Raw genomic sequence first — 20859 nt, forward strand, 5'->3', positions numbered from 1 at the left:
CTTTTACAAAGGTGAATAAAGTGTATCTGTTATCTTACAAAAATATAAAATGAAGAACAAATGCTGGCTGTAAATTGTGTAAAATTTTTTGTGTAAACAAAGTGTAAATTCCAAAATGGCACCAGCCTTAATTTGAAGATAATAGCAAATTCAGATCCCCATTCCAAATAACTTATTCCTCACTATCCTGCATGCTTGTGTTGCTACACTAATTTGAATTTTTCAACCTGCAGTTTCTAGTCGTGTGTTTTTAATAAGCTTTCTTTTAATTGGAGGATTTTCTGTGCTGTGAGAGACTTAGTTTCTTCCAATAGTCTCATTGATTAGCTTGGTTAACTTTATAAACTCTTTCCGTTACTTCATCACAAGGAACTTTCTCCTGTTTTCATGCTTGCTTTGTGGCTCTTTTCTGCTGCTTCTGGAATGCTTTGGAAGAATACTGAGCAATTGGAGAATAGGCTCAAGCTTTTAATGTGTCTAAAGTACTTTGGGCAGATGAACAAACACCTTTCCAGGAACTGTTCATGAATTGTATGTCTTTGGCTGTTAATACTGGGAGCATATGTGTGTTTGATTATCAGCTGTCACTTTTGGTTGGCATTTTCCATGATAGAATCCCATTCTTTTGGGCTTCTAACCACATGGTTTTCTATTTGTTTGTCGTTATTACAATTGAATGGGTTTAGCTTATGAAGTAGTGAAGAAAACTTCATACAAATGCCCTACTGCTCGTTTTTGCAGCTCCACTGGGTTTTATATAATCAGATTTTATTACTGGTTGTTTTATTTTACTTTAAGGTAGCTGTTAATTTGACCTACTAGAAGTTTCATGAAGAAAATGTCTGGAATCTTATGTCTGTCCATGCTTTCTGTGTCGGTAGCAGTACACAAGCAATTCTTTCCAACCTTATTGAGAAGTTACAAGTCTCATGCACACCTATTTAATTCTTTTCTGCAAGCTACAGTTAAGATTGAACTTAGATACGGAGAATATTCTGCAATTTTATCCAAGCCACTTGATGAATCAATCTCAAGTCCTAAATGGCCAGCATTCCCATTAGCTGTCAGCTCCCTTTCTGAAGGACTATTAAGGTAGCTATGGCAGTTAGGAGGACACCTTTTGGTTGATGACTGTCCATTTCATCATGCTACTCAGAATCCTTCTGGAAATATCAGATTGGAGAAGGGGATTCAGAGGGATCCTTCAGTAAATGTATGAAAGCTGTCTTTCATGGTATCTTCCTGAGAGAGAACCAGAGAGCTGGATATTTTTAAATAAACAAGTCAAATTCCAGCACTGGGAGTTAAGAAAGGTCATGACACATTTTGTATTGGTGGATCAACCCCTTTCTCATTAGATCATCCGTCAAAAAGATGGTCTTAAAAATTGGATAGAAGCTTACTCGGGTGGAAACTTAAATTATTTTCTAAAGGAAACTTATGTTCTTAACAATGCCACCTCTCAGGGCATCCATCCTCCTAGCTGTCAATCAGAATTGTTCCTCTGCTCAAGGGTTTTCCTAGACCTCTGATACTGTGTCAGCTACCACGCAGCTGTACTGTCACAGCTAATGGACACCTGGAAGTCAAATAACACAGGGAAACAGTAGGTGTAGGAAATCCATGCAGGTGACAACTCTTTGATTACTGATGAATGGGTGCTTGTGTTCTCCGTGGTGGGGCTTTGGATTATGTTTGTTGAAGCTGCGTGCCTCTTCTTGACCCATGTTTGTGATTACAGACTCTTAAGATTCAGGGAAATGTGTAAGGAGAAGGTCTCATCATGCTATGCAACAAAGTTGCTTTTAGCTGCTTTTGAAGTATCTGAACATGGCTTGACTGCTTGCTTTCACCGATTTATTATTTATTTCCTCCCTCTTCTTCGGCTGACAGGAGCATTCTTTTCAGAAAACCTGCACCTTAGAGAAAGGAGTGTCATCTCCAAGTACTGCATAAATGTTACTTATCCTGCTCACTCTTGATGAGTGCCACTCTGTGCCATACAAGGCTCTTCAGATATGTGGTTTGAGGGCATAGTTCTTGTGTATTGTCTTGCTAATTGTAATATCGGTCGCTACAGTCCTGCTTCAGTCTTCGTCTTTGAAATAGTCACTCAGCAGATATAGATGTGCCTGTCCTGGAGCATGCCCAGTCCCGAAGAGCCTCTAGCAGCCATCTCAGGTTTCTCGGATATATTCCACAGGCGTAAACTATGCTCGATACCTTCAGCTGCCCTGTGTGTTTGTAAAAGGCTAAACTGTAACCGTGCTCATTATGACAGTGAAGACTGGAGAAATCTTTTTGAGTAACTCAGCTCTGAGAATAAATATTTGCTCTGGAGCTGCTTTAGGATGAGAAGGTAAGCTACATCCAGAGTTTTTTTTGTAAAGGAATACCTGTGACAGAAAAGCAGGTGTCCTAGGTCAAGTTCCTAGTCATTCTTAACAATGCATTTTTCCAATACGCTAGTCTGTTTTTCAGTGTGGTTTCCCTTTCCTAGTCAAGTTGTCCTCTGACTCTTTTAACATTTTTTTCTGCCTTGTTTGGTTCCAGCAGTCAGGATGTGCTGTGTTTGAACAGATACTCAGCATAAGGGATCTCTGGTAGTCTCTTTCACGCCCACCCCATGTTTCAACATGCCGGTCTCTTAACGCCAGCAGACAGTACTCTGCTGATGGGCGAAAGAGAAAGGTTTTAGTAAAATGAATTTTCATCCATGCTGTCATGTGGCCAGTCATATTCTGTCCCACAGGACTGAATAATAGCGAGTATAAGTGGGGAAGGGAGGATGAGAAGGAGATAGGAGGGAAAATGATTCACTAAGGTTTCTTGCTGCTGGCATCTGGATTGTTGAAAGGGAGCATGAGGTTTTTAGACCTCAGTACAGTAAATCCAGTCTTAAGGTACCATATAGCAGCTTTGAAATGCTGCAGCTCCATGATTCAGAGTCCTGATCATGATAAGATCAATTTGTAGATACAAATTTCATTACAAAGCTTGGATGAGTTAACGTCAACTTGGTGAGGTTCATGCCGGTTCAGATACTGTCTGTTTTAACGTGGGTGCTGTAAATTTGGTTTGGTGCTTTGGTAAGGCTGACTAACAGAGCTGGGTCTGTGTCAGGCATGGGCACAAACTCGCCTTGGCCATGACTGTGCAGCCATCACCTCAGACTATGCTCTTTAATGTTCCAAACTCGGATGGTTTTGAATCCAGCACCAGCACTTGATGTGTTCCTTCACTGTTGACGATTGAGTTCATGACTTCTTCCATATGAAATGGCCTCAGGAAAATCCAGTTTGCTAAGGCTCCTGTCGGCCTGTTACCCTGATGTGCTTTTACTCGAATGGAAGACAGCTGCAGTTAACTTCTGCTGGTGGCCAGGGTGATGCAGGACACTGGTCTTGACAGGGAGTGATTGACTGAGCCCTCCTCAGAACAGAACCTGGTGCTTAGAGCAGACAGACAAAATGCAGGTTTCCCAACTGATGAGGCATTAGAGCTTACACCACTGTCCTCTTTCACCAGAGTACAAAAAGTTACTTGGGCAAAGAGCTTAGTTTTTCATTTCTAAGTGCATCTTTACAGAGCCATTTCACATCGGTTCTTAAGAAAGCAGCAAGAAATAAGATTTGACTACAGAAGAAAACACTGCCTTACAAATAGGCTTCGGTTTCTTTAGGGCTTTCCTAAAAGCAGATGTTGTCAACCTGCTAGAATGCCATAAAGCAGTGCTTTCGGGCTTCTCAATTTTGCATCAGTTTCTTGTTTTTTTTGTTTTGTTTTGGTTTTTGGTATTGGTCAACAACTGTTAATTTGAAAATCTTTACACTGTCTGTCATTTGATGTTGACAGATGAGGAACCGATCCCATTGACTTTCTCCCTTTGCACTGTGCTCCTAGCATTGACTCAGTCCAACTTCCACCATTTACACCTGTAAATTTTAGGTACTAGAGAACCTCCCTTTTGTTTAGGAGGTTTTCAGTTCCTTGCTTCTTTGCTTTCCTTAAACCAACTGCACTTGTGAAGACTCCAGTATTACTGACTTGAAAATTAAATGGCACTTTACCTGTGTCAAGAAATGTACCTGACAAAACTAAAAAGCATTATTTCCAAACTAATATAAATTTCACTCCCTTTTAAGGATGCGGTTTGTAGCGGAGTGGCAAATCATAGTATAATGGCAAAAGTCAGCAGCTCTGACAGACTTCAGAAAATTGTAGGACTTGGTCAGCAATTTCATATCTCAGATGAGTCAACAGGTACAAATTAGTGTTGAGAGTTCTTGATTGCTCATCAAACCTAAGACCTTACTGAAAGATTCTCATGGTATTTTGGACTGAAGCACAAAAGCGTTGTTTGATGAAACCTTTAATGCTGTGGGATGTACTCCTGGTGTTTGCACCAGATGGTGATGACTGCAGGTGTTGCCAAGCTGTGTGTTGGTCCTCAGTAGCTCCTTAGCTTGGGTGGGAGAGAGAATGGGGTGATATTGAGTGTTGAGGGTTATGTTTGGAGATATTTTATCAGTTAATCTTGGTTTAGAGTAGATAACAGTAGGTAAGAGACTAATTGGTTCCTTTTCAGCCATGGAAGTAATCAGCTGGGGTGGTCCCAGGGCGCCCTGGGCACGTGTATTGCTGAGTGATCATTGGCTGCCACCTGCGTGACAAAGTAAAGGACCAACCCTTCAATTTAAGCCGGTGGAGCCAGATCACGGGAAACAATTGACAGGTAAAAGACCCTTCTGAAAACGTAAGGGAGAGGAGAGGGTCCGAGCGGCATAAACAGAGCAACTAACCTGAAAGACTGGCCACCAGCAGCAAAACTTGCTCCTCTGAAACTTTCACGCAGCTTTAGCTCGCTTCATTTTGGGGAGAGGCATACAGCAGAGTGTAGGTTACGTGTTCTTCCCTTTGAAACGCAGAGCCTTTTTAAGGAACTAGTATTAATTGAGTTGTAGCAGGGAAACAATTTATCAAATTTTATTGTAGTTAGAACCTAAAGTTCATGTTTACACACATCCTTCCAAATCTTTAAATGCTTCTTTATATCAAGTGCTTTCTGCTGATCCAAGAGATGTTTTTTATTGTTTTTTTTAAGAGACTAAAAATAAGTTGATGAATTTTCAAGTTCACCAGTTGTGTGTACTGTAGTAAAGCATTCTAGCAGTCATAGAATGCTATCCAAAAATGAACAAGTTTTTGCGCAGTAAGTCTTAATTTTGTGAGTAAACTAATTCTTAACATCTTTTGCATTTTTATGTGGCAGATTGGCTGAAAATAGATTATAAGGACGTTTAACTAAATTATTTTTACTTATTTAGAGTTGTTAAGCTTATGCTTAGCCCACCGTGACACAGGACTGGTGTGACAACTTGGTTTTTAATCAGTGACTCAAAATTGTGATCACCCTGATGTCACCGAATGGCCACAGCTTGTAAAAGGTAAGAATGAAGAATATTGTGTTTTTTCTAAGGGTCATTATTAGAATAATATTTATTTTGTATGTTTAATTTTGTATGACTTGAAGTTAATTCTATAAATAATACTCAAGTATATTGTTTATTTAAGATAAGTCAGCTGGCAAAGTTGACCTACACTTTTTTACTTAGAGTAATTTCAAAGCTCACTTGGTTTCTTCCTCCCTGCTTTTTAAATTGCAAGCGTGGTGGTGCTCCATCGTGCTCCTCTTAAGAGCAAAACCATCACTTAAAAGTCTCTAGTGACTTTTACCATCACATTAAAATTCTGTATAAATTGTTTAACGTATTTACCTAAGCAATTTGTTCTGTTGTTTTTAAGTCGTCCAGGAGGATTGATGAAAAATTTGTAGACTTGCATACCTTTACTTTTCTCTCCTAGGGAGTTACAGTGGAGGTAAAAGGAGGGGCTTGCAGAATGGAGAAGTTGCTCCCTGTGTTGTTGGAAGTGAGCCACCATTTGAATTCGCTAGCTCATACTGCAGTATTCAGATTAGATGGTGTCTCGTGATCGGTTTCTACCATCTAAGTCAAAGCTGAAATTTGTAAGAGCATTTGCTCTGAGATTTTTCTCTGGAGAGAACTTTTTTCAGATTTTAAGCGTGATGAAAGGACATCTTGTACTATATAGTTGTTTTACAGTACTGTTGCCTGCTTAGAGGAATAACAAGGTATCTTGTTTGTAAATAATTACTACAAAACAGCTTCTCAACAGATGAGTACAATTCCTGTAATTAGATTGATCTTCCATGTTGTTTTAATGAATATTGAAAGATCATCTTATTTGGTGCTTACATTGTCATTTGAAACCTCTTAAAATCCAGTTACTGCGTGGATTAATATTTCTGCAACTCATTTTTACAGTAATCTGCTCGTGTTAAAGAAAATGAGAATCTGAAGGAATTTGAGCCTTTTTTTTTTGTAGAACCACTTATTTCAGAGGACAAAACCTTTTTTTTTTTTTTAAGTCAACTATGTTTTGTTTTTTTTTTTTCCTGAACTTCCCTGGAACTTTTTCTCATAGATTATACATAAATCATAAGGGTAGGAAAGGATCTTAAATATACTGATAGCTGTGTTTACATGTCTGTACTGCAGACTACCAGCTACTTTTTTGTATATTTAGATGTCAAATTGATCTTTATCTGTAATTTTTCATATTGCTATGTTTTTTAAAGTCAGAGTGACTAATACTCGACTTCGTTAACACCACTATTTCACTTGTACTTTCATAGCAATTTAAAGCATTGCTCTTATCCAAAGCTTTACTGCGTTGCATTCCGTGTGAGTAAAACAAAGGTAGCAGCTGCCTCAAACTTCCAAGGTGTTTCTGTGCCAAGATTTCTGACGCCATGGATGTCAATAGAGGAGTTAGCCAGTATGAATATAAAGACTTTCTGTCAATCCTCAGGTTGTATGGCTTCAAGCACTTACATGTATAGGTGAATAATTAGGAAAAAAACCTGAGGTTCTTTCCTCTCTGTTAAGTATTTGGGGACCTGATTTGTTCACTGGAGTCAAAGGGGAAACGCAACTTCCATTTGTTTTCCCGTTGAGCATTATTTTTTCCAGCAGCTGTTTTGTCAGTCCTGAACTTCAATGAGTAAGGTAAAGATCACTTGGAGGCAATAAGCAGATCATGTTTTGAGACTGGGTAGCTTTTGTTATTTTTTTTGAGCTAGAAGGTATTTGCATTTTAAGCACGAACGTAAACCTAGTTGGATAGTAAGTTCGGAGTTCCATCCCTAGGGTCAGTTGAATTTTATAACTTAGTGAAATGTAAACAAATAACTTCCTGTGTTCTGCATCATCTGTCACTGCACAGTATCCAGTCAGCCTAGGAATTTTAATTCGTTTACCAGGAATGCTTTCTAGGCACCCAGTCTGTTAGTATAGTACAGTTTGGTAAAATCTAGGAAGTTACTGAGATCTGGTAAAGGAGCTACAGTTTCAGTAGAAAACTGCGAGAACGTTCCAGGCTTTGATAGCATGTCATGAGGTAATGCAATGAAATTTAGGATCAGCAGAAGTGCTTCAAGCTATGGCAGAATAGCATTTAAAATAGCATGGGTGGCCATGTAGTAAATCTAGCAAAACTAAATTGCTGTGAACAAAGGCTATTCTAGTAAAACTATGGGAAAGCCTGCTTAGCTGTGCTAACCAGAGTCCCCTAACAAACTTGGTCAAAACCTCCAAAGTGAGCTCTATTTGCAGATGTTAGCTCATTTCTGTTTAGAGAAAGCTCTGTAGTGGAAGACACTTTAGTTCATGTAAGCTTCAGAGTTTTGCTGTGATGGCTGTGCTGTGTTTCTGCTCTCACACAATATGTTCAATTTAACAGTTCTGGTCAACTGTACCAAAGTCTGTATCACAGTGAAAGTTGGGTACGGTTCACGATACAACTTCAAGGCAGCTTAAGGTGATTGAAGTTAAAAACTGCTGCTTTTGTACTGCCTTATTTCTTGGCTAAGAAGTCTCATCTGGCTTCAAACTCGCTGGGTAGGGGGAAGCCCAGAAGACAGGAAAAAATTAATGTCTAAAAAATAAATTAACTTCCTGAATCAGTGCTGGCATAATGAAGAAGATGGGAATAAGAAGGAGCCAAGCAGCTGTAATTTAGCCGACTTAAGTTAATATAGAACTGTACCCTTTAAATAACTCTCTAAATTAAGTTAAAGCGATAGGCAAGCTGCACAGAACTGCTGCTTGTGTTCAAAAACGTCAGGCAATAACACCTAATTCTCAGTATTACCGGTGGATCCATTGGTTGGAATAAATAGAAAACTGGCTGTAGCTCTTCTGCTCTGTGAAATTATGTGCATAAATCTGAGTAATGAGACATGAAATTTGTTTAGAGATTGTTGAGACCTACTTCTGACCTGCTGTAGCTGTATCCTAGAATCCAACTGTTGGTCACTGATAAACTTTGAGTATACACTTGGCTTACAGAAATGGTTATGAAGAATTACCCCAGCACTGGTGCACCATGCAGCCTGAATAGAGAGATACTGCCGGCAGAAGTCTCCTCTTGCTGCTGTTGCATAAGCTGTGGGGAAAAACACTGTCCTTTGGCTTAATTGTGTTCTCAGATTTATGTTAAAAACTGTCTTCTAGAGTTTGGTCACGAGTTAAATGTACAAGTGCACAAAAGCTGATGCTTTTTAATTACAAAATAATTATCACTTTGCATTTCTAACTCTTTGTACTGTAACGATTTAAAGTAACAAAGGGTGCTTAAGACTTTGTATCTGTATTTGCAGATCACCAGGAGAACCTCACTCTGAAAACATTGAAACTAGCCGAATGTAAGTACATGAGTAGATGAGTTTGGTGTATCTCGTGTGAAAATGTTTTGAACATGTAGCAGTTACTCTTGCACCTGCATAAAAAAAAAGGCAGAAGCTAAGTAGAACTATGGAATCACCTTAGAAAATTTCAAACTAATATTTTGCTATAAAAAAAAAACTCAAGTCTCTGTAGAAACTGATTGTTTTTTTTGAGTGAATAGGTTGAAGGGAAAGTGCGGAGGTTTAATTTAATGTGAACCAGTAGATGGTAGCATAATACAGTGTCAATAATCTTCAGGCCTATATTCAGATTTGACAGTAGGGGTGTGATTTCTACCTGCTACTTGCTAACATCATGCATGGGTTTGAAGACAGCTCAGTACTAAAAGCATAATACCTGCTAGTATCTATTTTGGCAGATGGATTGCTGAACTAAGAAAAAAAAAGTCTGATGTGATTTGGCAAATTTATAAAATAGGTATTCCTAGAAACAGCAAACTAACTTCCTTTCACTAAGCGGTATTCATATAGCATCATGCTAGCAGTTTGGAACCTTGTTTTGATCTGTCTTCATTAGTCCAAAGGCCAAGATTAACTAGAAGGAAGATTATATTAGGCTGAAATGTTCATTTCTATTTCAAATTAAAAAGAGTTGTGGGAATGAGGAGACCATTTTTTAAAAAAAAAGTTACTTGAGGCTTTATTCTTATGTAAGTTAGCAAATGAAGATTCTTTTCTAGCTATTCAAACCATCCTGTCCTAGAATTCAAATAGAAAAACCGCAAGCTTTGCTCTTGTGGCTTAGAACAGAAGTTCCAAAATAATAGAGGGAGTGTATCCCAGTTGCTAGGGTACTGTCCTAGACTTCAAAAGATCTGGGTTCGTTTGTCTTCTGTGACCATAAACAAATTGACTGTTTCCTTCCCTCCCTCACCTCAGGAGGTCTAGTATTTTACACACCACGGGCTGGATGCCAGTTTCAGGAGTTGTCTTGCAGGCTAGGGATGTGGTCTGAATGGCTCAAGGACTCCCCTGCTGCAGCTGCCCAACTTGTGGAGGGGCAAAGCTGAGGTGAGCAGCTCCACGTTGGACTGCATGCCTAACAGCTGAAGAGGAAGCAAGGAACACTTCCCCGTGGGTTTTTAGGGATTCACTGGAGCAAAGTATCTTCTTGTGTTAGGAGTATTTCTCCTGGGATGGCGAGTTTGCTCACTCACTCATGCCATCAGCACCAGAAGTGCTCTCAGGTGATTTCTTAAGGGTACAGGTTGCAGAGATTCTGTCCTGAGAGGTGCCTGGCTACCACTACATGGCACATGTTAGAGGTTGCAGGGTAAAAACCCTGCCATGCTCTCTCCTGCGTAGCAGCCTATTTTACTCTTCCTGGAGCAAGCTCAGTTATGTTTCTCTGTAGTCAATTGTGTGGAATCAGGCTGTACTCTGGCTGTAATCTGCTCTGGATATTGTAAATTGGACTGCTGCTTTTCACCCTTTGTAAGGACAGATACATCAGGTAACAAGGACCTTGACAGGTGTGAAGTGAAGACTGCTTAAAGACCTATGATAAATCAGAAGGAAAAGCCAATACAACTGTTTTCCCTTCTAGCAGTTTGACAATTTATGCGTGTTCTCCTTAAAACTGAAGCTGAAAAATTAGCATCTGCAGTAGCAGGCTTTTCTGTGAAAGCTGATTTGTTTTTTGATGCTGACTGATGATAGGAGTTGCTCTACATAGGTTTTATGTATCTCTCTAAAATATATGCTAGCCAGTCAAACTGTAGGGATCGTGTGTTTTGACTGGTAGTTACATGGTATTAATACATGGTATGCTTGCAAAAGGAAATTTTGTAAAACTGTAGGACAATGTGATGTGTACATCACCAATGAAGAATTTCTGCAATCCCGCTGCATAGTTGCTCTCACCACATAAGGTGAAATAGCATGCTGGGTAACAGAGTTTGACCTGCAAGCCTCCTGTGCAGCTAAAATACTGGCTATGTTATTAACGTTCATATAATTCATTAGTAAACTCGGGGACTTACGCAAGTGTTTTGTTATTTGCACAATGAATGTTTAAGTTGTTTTGCTCTGGTTGGCTGATATAATTGCTTTATTTGTTCCTGTCTTGCATTGCAAAGCTCCATACCAAGAGCATAGTCACATGTTTCACATGTTAATTAAAGGACAATAAAATTTGACTCTTTTGGACTCCGCAACATTCTTCCATGGATAAGAGTCTTAGTTATCCCAAGCTTTTCAAGTTCTGCCTCTATTCCTGATGAACAAAAATCATAGTGCAAGCTCAGTTAGGAGTGTTTTTTTTCCTTAAGCATTCATTCAAGTCCTTGAATTTTCAAGATGAGCACCTTCTCCTGTCTGCTCCTGCCACAGGACTGCAATAATTTCTGGCATTGATTGGTGCAGCTTTCTAAAAACCCGTTTAGAACTAATTTACAGAATTTGCCATCAAAAACTTGAAGACCCTTATAAGTTCATGTACTTTCCCTCTGCTTATTGTGTTTTGTCACATATCATATTGTTTAACCCCACCCATCCCCATTTAGAGTGTTGCTACAGTTCCATTTGGTGCGTAGCTATCTCACTTTGGAGTAGATTTCATAGCTGGTTTGTTTCCCTTCAAAGAATGGCAACAGGAAAATTCTGCAGCAGCCTTCAAAAATATGCCAGAAAAATAATTTACAGCCATTGCAAATATATACAGTGACTATGTAAGTATTAGTGATTCATCATACCTAGTGCCTAATGTCTGAAATTATTTTCCTCGTAGCTGAAACCACAGGTGGATTTGCATAAACTGGAGCTTTCTAATCCAGAGATGCTGGACTGTTCTTAAACTGGAAGTTAGGGTCTTTAGGTCTTCTGATCCCGTGTTATTTGCAGCCAGTGTCTGCGTGACCACAGGCACTGTTTTAGGACAGTGTGGGATGGAATGAACACACAGTAAAAGAATGCTACCATGGGAACCGAACTCACTGCAAACTCTAGAACTTTTTTTTTTTTTAACTTGAAAACAGAGTTGTGGGATTGTCCCTTTCCTGTACTAGGCCTCTTTCCTTCAAGCTGTACAAGGGGAGTCCATGGTGATCACAGTTTAGGTCCCTTCTCTGCTGGTTGGTCTTAGATGTCAGTCAGTCCTCTTCTTATATCAATACTTCCGTCTAAAATTGTTTGTCTCGTGTATCAGGCAGGCTTGCTACGGGAACGCAGCAGTGGCCCAGAAGGAGACAATGAGAACCAGTGTCACCAAGTTACTGTCTTTATATGTTTTATTAGCAGCACTGCAATGAGATCCAACCTCTTTTGTTTGTTAGGGCTGAAGAATACAGTGTGTAAACTCCATAACTGACAAATTTCAGTACAATTCAACATGAAGTTTAATCTGTTTAGCTTGAGTGTCGGGACTTCTTTAATCAAGGGAGATCAACACAAAACATAGTAAATATGTGTCTTGCTTAATATTTAATAAAATATTACTTGTTGGTTTTTGTCCTGAACATTACACAGACTGAAGGGTTCTTGCAAGTATGTGAAGTTACTGTTGTCTCAGTTCTTTCCAATAAAGACAAAGCTGGCCTTTTTGTGACCTCACAGCCAGTGCAGAGTATTAGTGCTTGGGACTCCTTAACTTAAAATAGAATTTGGAGAACTGCAGAAATGTTCTGTGCAGTTAGACGTGATTAGTCCTTAGGAGTTTAACAGCTGATAACAAGTCTGTACTTTTAGCTTCAATAACAAATCTGTTCAAAGAGAGTAAAACGTTGTAAGCTTATAGTTAGTCATAAACTTAACTATAAAAAAAAAAAGTAACTTGAATTACTGCTGGAATATAGTTGAGTATGTTTATGGGCTTTTATATGAAAGCTGCATTCCTCCCTGCCTTTTCAAAAGACATTAATTCTGTAAACCTGAGCATAGCATTTTAAACACAGTAAAGTGTCGTGATATGCCTGTAGTTGTTACTTACATATGTTGATTGATTACAATAATCGTTTAATAACTGATTTGGAGGGAAAGGATTATTACCTTCTGGTCTGAAATGTTTAGCAAAAAATAAATAAAAATCAGGCACTTCTCCTGATATTGCTTGGGTTGAAAAGCCAGGATGCAACTGATACATTACTCATCTCTAAATTTATTGACTAATTGAATGTTGGAATGCTTTTTTAAGAAGGACAGATAGGAACCAGGATATGAAACCAGTTAGTCTGTGGCATGATGTTATCTCTGTAGAGTCCTAGAGCTAATACTCAGCAGAGGAAAGGGCAGTAATGAAGGGTGCTTTCCTAATAGGACTGCAACAGGGTAATTTGTCTGTGAGACAAGATTAAGAGATACATGCTGACCACATTCTTGACTCCATCTCTCTAGCTGTCTTTCTGCATTGCTCCATGAAGCCAGGATGACTTCTGTTCTCAGGCTCGCCCTTCTTGAGGGAGTGCTGTATCAGACTGCCAGCATACAACGTTTATGGAGGCACAGTGGAACCAGAAGGCGTGGTGGGGAGGGAGGACCCTTGGTTGACCAGTATGGTCCCAGGGGAGTCATTGTCTGCACCTAGTCACTGGGGTTTGCTGCCTGAGGCACGCCACACTGGAATGATCAAGGTTTGGAAACGTGAGCTCCGTGTGTGTGTTTGCAGGCCTACATTAGCTGGGATGGCAGTGGCTGAGGCAGACAAAAGGTGTTATAACATCGGTGGAGCCAAGGGGCATTGCGCTGCTCCAGCTCTGGGTAGAACATCAGGCACTTCAGTGTGCACGGCCCCATCAAAGGGGGCTTTGTGGGCAGTGCTCTTACTAGAAACTTCCCTCCAAGCGTCGCCATTATTATGCTTATGAAACAGAGGAAGGAAAACAGCATTCAAAGTTTAAAACAAAATCTCAAAAAGCAATATTTAAATTCGCATGTAGGTGAGTTTGTTGTGTTGTTTTTTTGACTGCTTTTCATCTGATGGTGATCTTATTTCCAAAGTGTAGTATAATTGTTGCAGCTAAGTAAGTTTGCTTATGCTTCTGTCTGTTTAAGCATACACTGAAAGTTGTTTTGCTATTAGTATCAAAAAGAATTGTTTGTCTTCCAGGTAGAAAAATGTCTTAACAAATTTGTCTCTGGTTTTCGTGCGTTAGTTTATTTTTCTTTTTTTCTTTCCCATCAAGGAAGACAACAGTTTATGAATACTTTGGTACTTCTGAATTCTTAATTGTTTTGTTAAGACAAGCTGTTGTAGATTCCCATTTATTAATATTGGACATATTAGAGCAATTTGAGGCTTTGGTGTATTAATAAACTTAAAATTGTGTTCCAGGCAATAGCTGTTTGGAAACAACATTCCATGGTGATATTTCCAGAGAAATATAAAACCTTCATAGCTGTTTATTAAATGTAGGTAAGCTTGAAGCGAAGATTATTTTATGCAGATATCTTTAACGTCAGGCAAGTTTTAAAACTTGGGTGGAAATTCTTTGCTTTGTAGGCAGACTTTAAAATAAGTTCTTCACATTTTTGTAAAATTCCTTAAATGTTTAAACTCCTGACTTTCTCTGTTGCAAGTGTTTTTTTTTTAATGTAATATTTTTCTTTATTATTTTGATAGTTGAAAAAGGCAAATCAGGTTCTGTGGTGTTGAAGCTTTTGAAGCAGCACATTCGATTCCTTGTTTTGTATATGCTTTAGGCATCCGAAAGAAGGGACTAGAAAATGAGACTTAAGGGGGGTGTCTGAGGGAATTGGGGTTGTTTAGTCTGGAGAAAAGGAGGCTGAGGGGAGGGGAGAGCTCCTTGCTGAAAGGAGCTACCTGAAAGGAGGTTGCCCCAAGGAGGGTGTCAGTCTCTTTTCTCAGGTGACAGGTGATAGCACACAAGGAAATGGTCTCAAGTTGCTCCAGGGGAGGTTTAGACTGGACATTAGGAAGAAATTCTTCACGGAAAGGGTGGTTAGGTATTGGAACAGGCAGGGAAGTTGTGCAGTCTCCATCTGTGGGGACATTTAAGAGACGTGTGGATATGGCACTAAGGGACACTAGTTAGTTACAGGACTCAGTAGGTCAGATTAATGGCTGGATTTGGTGATCTTTTTCAGCCTAAATGATTCTGTAATTCATAGTGTGCTTTCGCCTATGTATCCAGAAAGTCCAGTGGTGCAAGTCTCTAGTGCTAGCTACTCCACAGATTCTGCAGCATTCCAATTACAAATGCAAAGTAACTTATCTGGCTGTTTATTAAAGAACAATTAAAAAGCCTAGGGCATTCTTCTTTTTTTTTTTTTTGAGTACTGTAAAGGTAAGTCAGGGAACACTAATTTTTAAAATGGGAAATGAGCTTGTGGAAATGTCGGGCTTTGGGGAAGGAAGAAGAGAGAGAATAGTGGGCTCCTCTTGCCCTCGCTTAAGTCGTGTCTTGCTTAAGAAGGCCCGCTGTTCAGGAAGTTATCCTTAAGTCAATTTATGAAATCCTTTTTTGTCACGATGTATGTGGAAACAAAAAATTGAATCCATTAGGAGTTAGCTGTTAGAGACAACTCTAAGCTTAGCTTTGTCTCTTAACATCTTGGATATGACCTGATTAAAGTGCAGTGTTTAATATTATTGCTATTAATGTAATCAGTGTTTATACACTGAAAATAACTTCATTCAAACTGGATGTTACATGACTAGAAGGGTGTGCATGCTGCTTTAACAACTTGTCCAGCTTGAAAATGTAAGTTCTCTCTTTTTAGGGAATTAGTCAGCTTTTCACAATGTATTTAACCTGAATAACAACTCCAGCTGCATTAGGTAAAAAACATATATGCACACACGTATTATTTCTCATAAGCCTCTCTGTGGCATTCATAGCTGTATTACTCAGGTCAGAAAACAAATTATGGCAAAGAACTTGTAATCTACGTGTAGACTGCAATGGAGAAATAAGACGGAAGGAAACTGTGATGAGGAAGGATAAAGCTTGAAAAGAGGATGTGTGTATGAAATGACTGCCATTCTATATGTGCTGTGGAAAATATGCTCAGTGAGAGAGGAAAATTAGAGCAGTGAGCTTCAACTCGAGTTGGAAGGAATTTTCATGAAGGTGTCATGGTAATGCATAGGAGGGACTGCAAGAGGAGTAAAGAGCATGTTGGTGAGTCAGGTGGCCATATCTCAGGTGTAAGAATTCAATATTAATTAAGAAAGCCTCTCGTGTGTTAACATTCATATGCTTACAAATTATATTTTACCCTTTAAATTTGAAGGTCTGGAATGATTCAAAGTCAAGAATGATCAAAGCATGAAATCTCAGCATTCAATAATAAATGTCTAAAGTTGCATACTGGTCTAAGCTGTATGGAAGACTATTTTTAAAAACTTCTAAAAGCTAAAGTATTAAAGGGAAGATTTTAAAAAAAAAAATCACTTCTCTGTGTGTATGTGTATACCTACATGTACACACACAAGAGGCTGCTGTTCTGAAGACCATGTATATAAAAACTGGAAAAGGCTAGAACTCTTTTCCTTGGATCAAAATACAGCTATTCCCTGTTTGTACAGAAGTGGTTTTGACGGTATTGATGGTGCTGCTTTACTTGTTATGGTCTTCCAACTCTGTCTTGGGGTGTCAGGGAAACCTTTCTGCTTTTTTTGCCTTGGAACTCACTAGGGCATTCAGAAAGTTCTGTAGACGTTAGGGTAATAATTTTCTTTGTAAGAAATATTTTCTTTCTTCTCTTTCACCTTTATGGATCACGTGATTGTAGAGAAGGTACAAGGGTGCTATTGCTGAATAATTTACACCTCAATAGTCTCTTTCAGAACTTGAGGACACTTTTCTTTCTGAAGCCGCTGCATTGAAACTCTGATACTTGACCAGCCCATACTATCAGCTAAGTGCAGCAAATGCTGAGTAGTACCAGTAGGTCTGGTGCTTCAGTTCTGAAGTATATGTTTTATGGAGAATCTGTGTGCATCAACTTGTGGAAGAAAAGCAACTTCAAGTTAATTATCACAATTTCTGATTAATATCTTGCTTCCCATTTTTATAGCACTGTATCGTTAAAGCTGGATAAAAAGCCTATGTATTAGACCTATGTAAAATGTTTGAAATGTTTTTTCATAGCTGAATAACTAGCTTTCTTAAGTGAATTGAAAATTCTGGAGGTTTATTTCAAAAATATGGGGAAACATGTTGTTCTTGGTGCTGCATGCAGCTTTTTCTGTCCTAATTGCCAGCAGCTTTCAGGTGGTTTATTTACCATTTGTATGTTTTTATAGAAGTCTGACTTCAGTAACTGACCAGTTAGATTTTTGTGTGTCTGTGTAGTACTAAGCATATTGAGTGGTATACAGATACAGTTGTAATTTTTCAAAATACGAAGTTGCTGTATGTTACTGTGGGAGAAAGGGGAGGATTTGGCAAATAGCTCTTTGAGAACTGTATACCTTATTAGGCTGAGGTTATTCAGCCCTGAGCTCATCTTTAATAATTGTTTTGTCAGCAGTTTAATTAACCAAGCAACACTTTTCCTACTGATTTAAATAGACTAAATATCAGATAACCCAGTCATCTGGAATCTTGTTTTTAAAAAAAGTCCTAGGTTTTTTTTTTTTTTTAGAGTTTACATCCTATTGGTGTAGTATTAATAAATGCCTGGATCGTTTGTTTGTTGTGCAGCTTCCCTCTCAGTGGCAACTGTACCTCAGTACTATGCATCAAAGACGTGATCACCTGTAGATCTGGTTCTGTTTTACGTGCAGCCTCGCTTTGCATCTACACTGCTCTATTTTTGTTGTCAATTGAGATTGTGTCCACTGTAACACTAGAGTGTAAAGCTGAAAAGTATGCATAAAGAGGATTTACCTTTCGTTTGCATAGGACCTATAAATCAAGTTGTGTGTTAAATATACTTGCGTTTGTCAAGATAAGTCCTACATTTAAAAAACAAAAAAAATCTACTGATGTTCCCTCTGATTCAGAAATCTTGTGTTTCAGTGCCTGACTAATCTCTGCCTTGCTGATGCTTTTTGAATGAGCTTCGTATGTGAAAGCTCTACTAATCCTTGTACTTACTGTTTGAATGTTTGCTACAGGAAGCGAGCAGCTGCAAAGCATCTAATAGAGCGCTACTACCACCAGTTAACTGAGGGCTGTGGAAATGAAGCCTGCACGAATGAATTTTGTGCTTCCTGTCCAACTTTTCTCCGTATGGATAACAATGCAGCAGCCATTAAGGCCCTCGAGCTTTATAAGATTAATGCAAAACTCTGTGATCCTCATCCCTCCAAGAAAGGAACGAGCTCAGCTTACCTAGAAAACAATTCCAAAGGTGCCCATAACAATTCCTGCACTGACAGAAAAATGAACAAGAAGGAAATGCAAGGCCCAAGAGATGACTTTAAAGGTAAGATGTCGTTTTAGATTCTTCCTAAAATAGAACACATTTAATATGTGCAAGTATAAGTCTTCAGATGTCAGCATGGTGGTGTTCTTTTGATTCCTTAAATAAAATATAGTGTTTGGCTTTCAAATATTTTACTATAGATTCTATAAAGTGGCTGGGTTACTGCTGAACACTGATTCCAAATCTGGATCTTCACTACATCTCTCTTAAAATTCATATGTATTCTGAGATTACTGTTTCTACAAACATGGAGGTTTTTAAGTGCTGTTGTATGCCTATTTTAGCTCAGTTAATTTGCCTAGTTTTGTAACTGCCCTGGAGTTAATGGGTTGTAAAATTTGTTTTTTGACGAATTCCAGTTTCTGTGTTAAGAAACATAAGATGAACAAAATGATACAATGGATAATAAATAGGCTTGAACAGTGGATTTATTTGGAAGAGGAAATAGAACTAATAAAACCTTGTGACTGTCCACTGGAGGTTTGTTTTGGACTATCAGTGGCTTTAACACGTACCCTTCTCATGATCTAAACTTAACCCTTATTGCAAAGCTCTGTCTTTGCCAAATGTCAAACCTTCCAATTATGATGACCAGACATATTTGCAAAGGAAGTTGTTGAAGGAAGCACTAGAGAAAGAGACCACTGCATAAGATGACGTCTTGATTGTTACCCAAAAACAGACATTTAAAAAAAAATGCATCTACCAAGTGAAAAAAGTTAAAATATTTAAGCCAGAGTGGGGAAGAGAAATACAATTCTGTACATCTTTTCAGACTTATTTTTAGGTTTTTTTAAACTCTGCTAGCAGGAGTCTGCAAAAATCAGTTTAATTGTGACTGAAATCTGTGATGCAAAAAGAAATCCCAAGCTAACTGAAATTAGAGCTATTAACTGCTGTGCAGACTTTAAATGTTGTAGTAAATGGTTTGAGCACAGAAGTTTAGATTCATTCATTTTTGCTAAAGAAAGTAAAACCATTTACAGCAAAGAATTAAAAAGGCCTGCAGAATCAGCAGTGAAATGTAGCTCTGTTATAGGAGACCTGAGATGCTCCAGTCAATACTAGCATTAGTTTGTTCTTCAGCTGATGTAAGCATGTGTCCCCAAATTATTTATGATCTGAGTAAGCAAAGAAGCAAACAGTAGGGAGGGGAAAAGGGAGCCAGTGTGGTGTTAGACTGGCCTGAGAGGCATTAGGTCTGTTCTCTGACTTTTAGTTTTGTGTGTTTCTGATGGAGATGTACGCAGGATTTTTGTTCATCTACCCCACCCTGCCATCCTCTCTCCAGATGCAGATATGTAAGAGTCTTTGCGCTCTATTTCCAGAGGCGCTATGTTGTCTAAAGCAATGACTCAGATCTCATGTATTGTAGAGTCACAAGTGTTGACCTGTCTTTGTAGCTGTATGGTCAGAGCATGAATGCGTTGTTAAATACCATATGGGACTCTTATTTACCTGGGGAAAGGAATCACATCTAAGGAATCGAGCACTCTAGATTCCTATTCTAAATTACTGGAATCACTGCTAAAGCTTGATTTCACGTGTGAGGATGTCATGGGGTAGCATTAGAGCAAGGTTGGAGAGGAACCGTTTACTTACTGGATCACTTAGTGTAGTAGAAAGATCAAGAGAAGGTGTGTAAAAGCTCACAGTCAAATGTCAGTTAAAACTGACTTCAGTAGAAAGGAACCTTCAGTTATGTGTGGCTTACTCTGCAGATGATCAGTGTTGGATACAGACATATAAGATGTTGATCACTGCTACAAAGTAAAATGGGACAGGCCCTTAGAGCAGCTCAGTTGGAGTGTGGTCACAGGATATGACTTAAAGCTGTTACAAAACTGCTTATGGTAATACTAAATATTTTAGCAGGAAATAGCAGGTGGTTTCCTATTTAAATATTACGTATCTGTTTAAAAAATTAAAAAAAAAATGGAAAATTGTATTGAAAGCATGGGAATTTAAAATGTGTTATTAAACTGTCAACTTTATTGATAATTTCTGTGCTATAAGTAACTTCCACGCAGTGGAGTCAGTGAACTTGAGAGTGTAGTCCTTGTTTTGAGGAGCTATGGCACAGAACAATCTGTATCAGCAGTTAAATTTATTTTAGGCAGGTTTGCTGCTTGCATACGCATGGCAACAGATAAAAATAGGAGATGTACTAGGACTGAATCCCTTCATAATATTTTCAGTGCTGTTGTTTAGCAGGACAGATTTCAGTTTTGAAGCTTTTCCCACTGTCTTCATATTTGTTGGAAGTCAATCTCAGTAGCATGACATAAGCTTAATCTTTCCCATGTTACATGTGCTCTAAGAATGATTTTGGGTCTCTGCAAAAATCAATAAATTGTCTCTCTGCCTGATTTAGTTTGTATTTTTAACTTAATGATTGCTTGGGATGAATGTTAAGGTAGGTAATCCCATTTCAAAATATTTAAACATATACTGTATATAAGTATATATATTAAGGTGATACAGTTACTACTTTCTTCAGAGGTAGTTATACTGATGGTGTTGATGGATACAGTGATGTGATGCATGTCCTCAGCTCTGCAGAGATGCTATTACACAGATTTGGTTTTCATTTCTATGTGCCAGTTTGGAAGAATCTGAATGTTTAAACTAGATTGGCTTTTCAGTACCTGATCATGTTTGGCGGTTATCCTACTGTAAGTCATCACCTGATGCACATA

The 20859-nt window shown here is 38.6% G+C and overlaps 1 protein-coding gene across 8 annotated transcripts in view; it reads left to right on the plus strand.

Moving 5' to 3' along the window:
• UBE3A (ubiquitin protein ligase E3A) overlaps positions 1-20859 on the plus strand; it is a 50162-nt gene that overhangs the window by 10155 nt on the left and 19148 nt on the right. For 2 of the 8 annotated variants that reach the window (XM_080570501.1, XM_080570502.1), the window contains 4 exons: positions 4589-4735; positions 5328-5447; positions 8744-8788; positions 17850-18160. In XM_080570501.1, coding sequence (XP_080426627.1) covers positions 5428-5447; positions 8744-8788; positions 17850-18160 — 376 coding nt within the window. In that variant the 5' untranslated portion in view covers positions 4589-4735; positions 5328-5427. Of the gene's footprint in view, positions 1-4588; positions 4736-4764; positions 4897-5327; positions 5448-8743; positions 8789-17849; positions 18161-20859 lie in introns of those variants that run through there. The other 6 variants (XM_080570500.1, XM_080570499.1, XM_080570503.1 and 3 more) reach the window with 5 other exon arrangements.

This window comes from Anser brachyrhynchus (assembly GCF_964034855.1).
Source record: "Anser brachyrhynchus genome assembly, chromosome: 1".
Taxonomy (NCBI): domain Eukaryota; kingdom Metazoa; phylum Chordata; class Aves; order Anseriformes; family Anatidae; genus Anser; species Anser brachyrhynchus.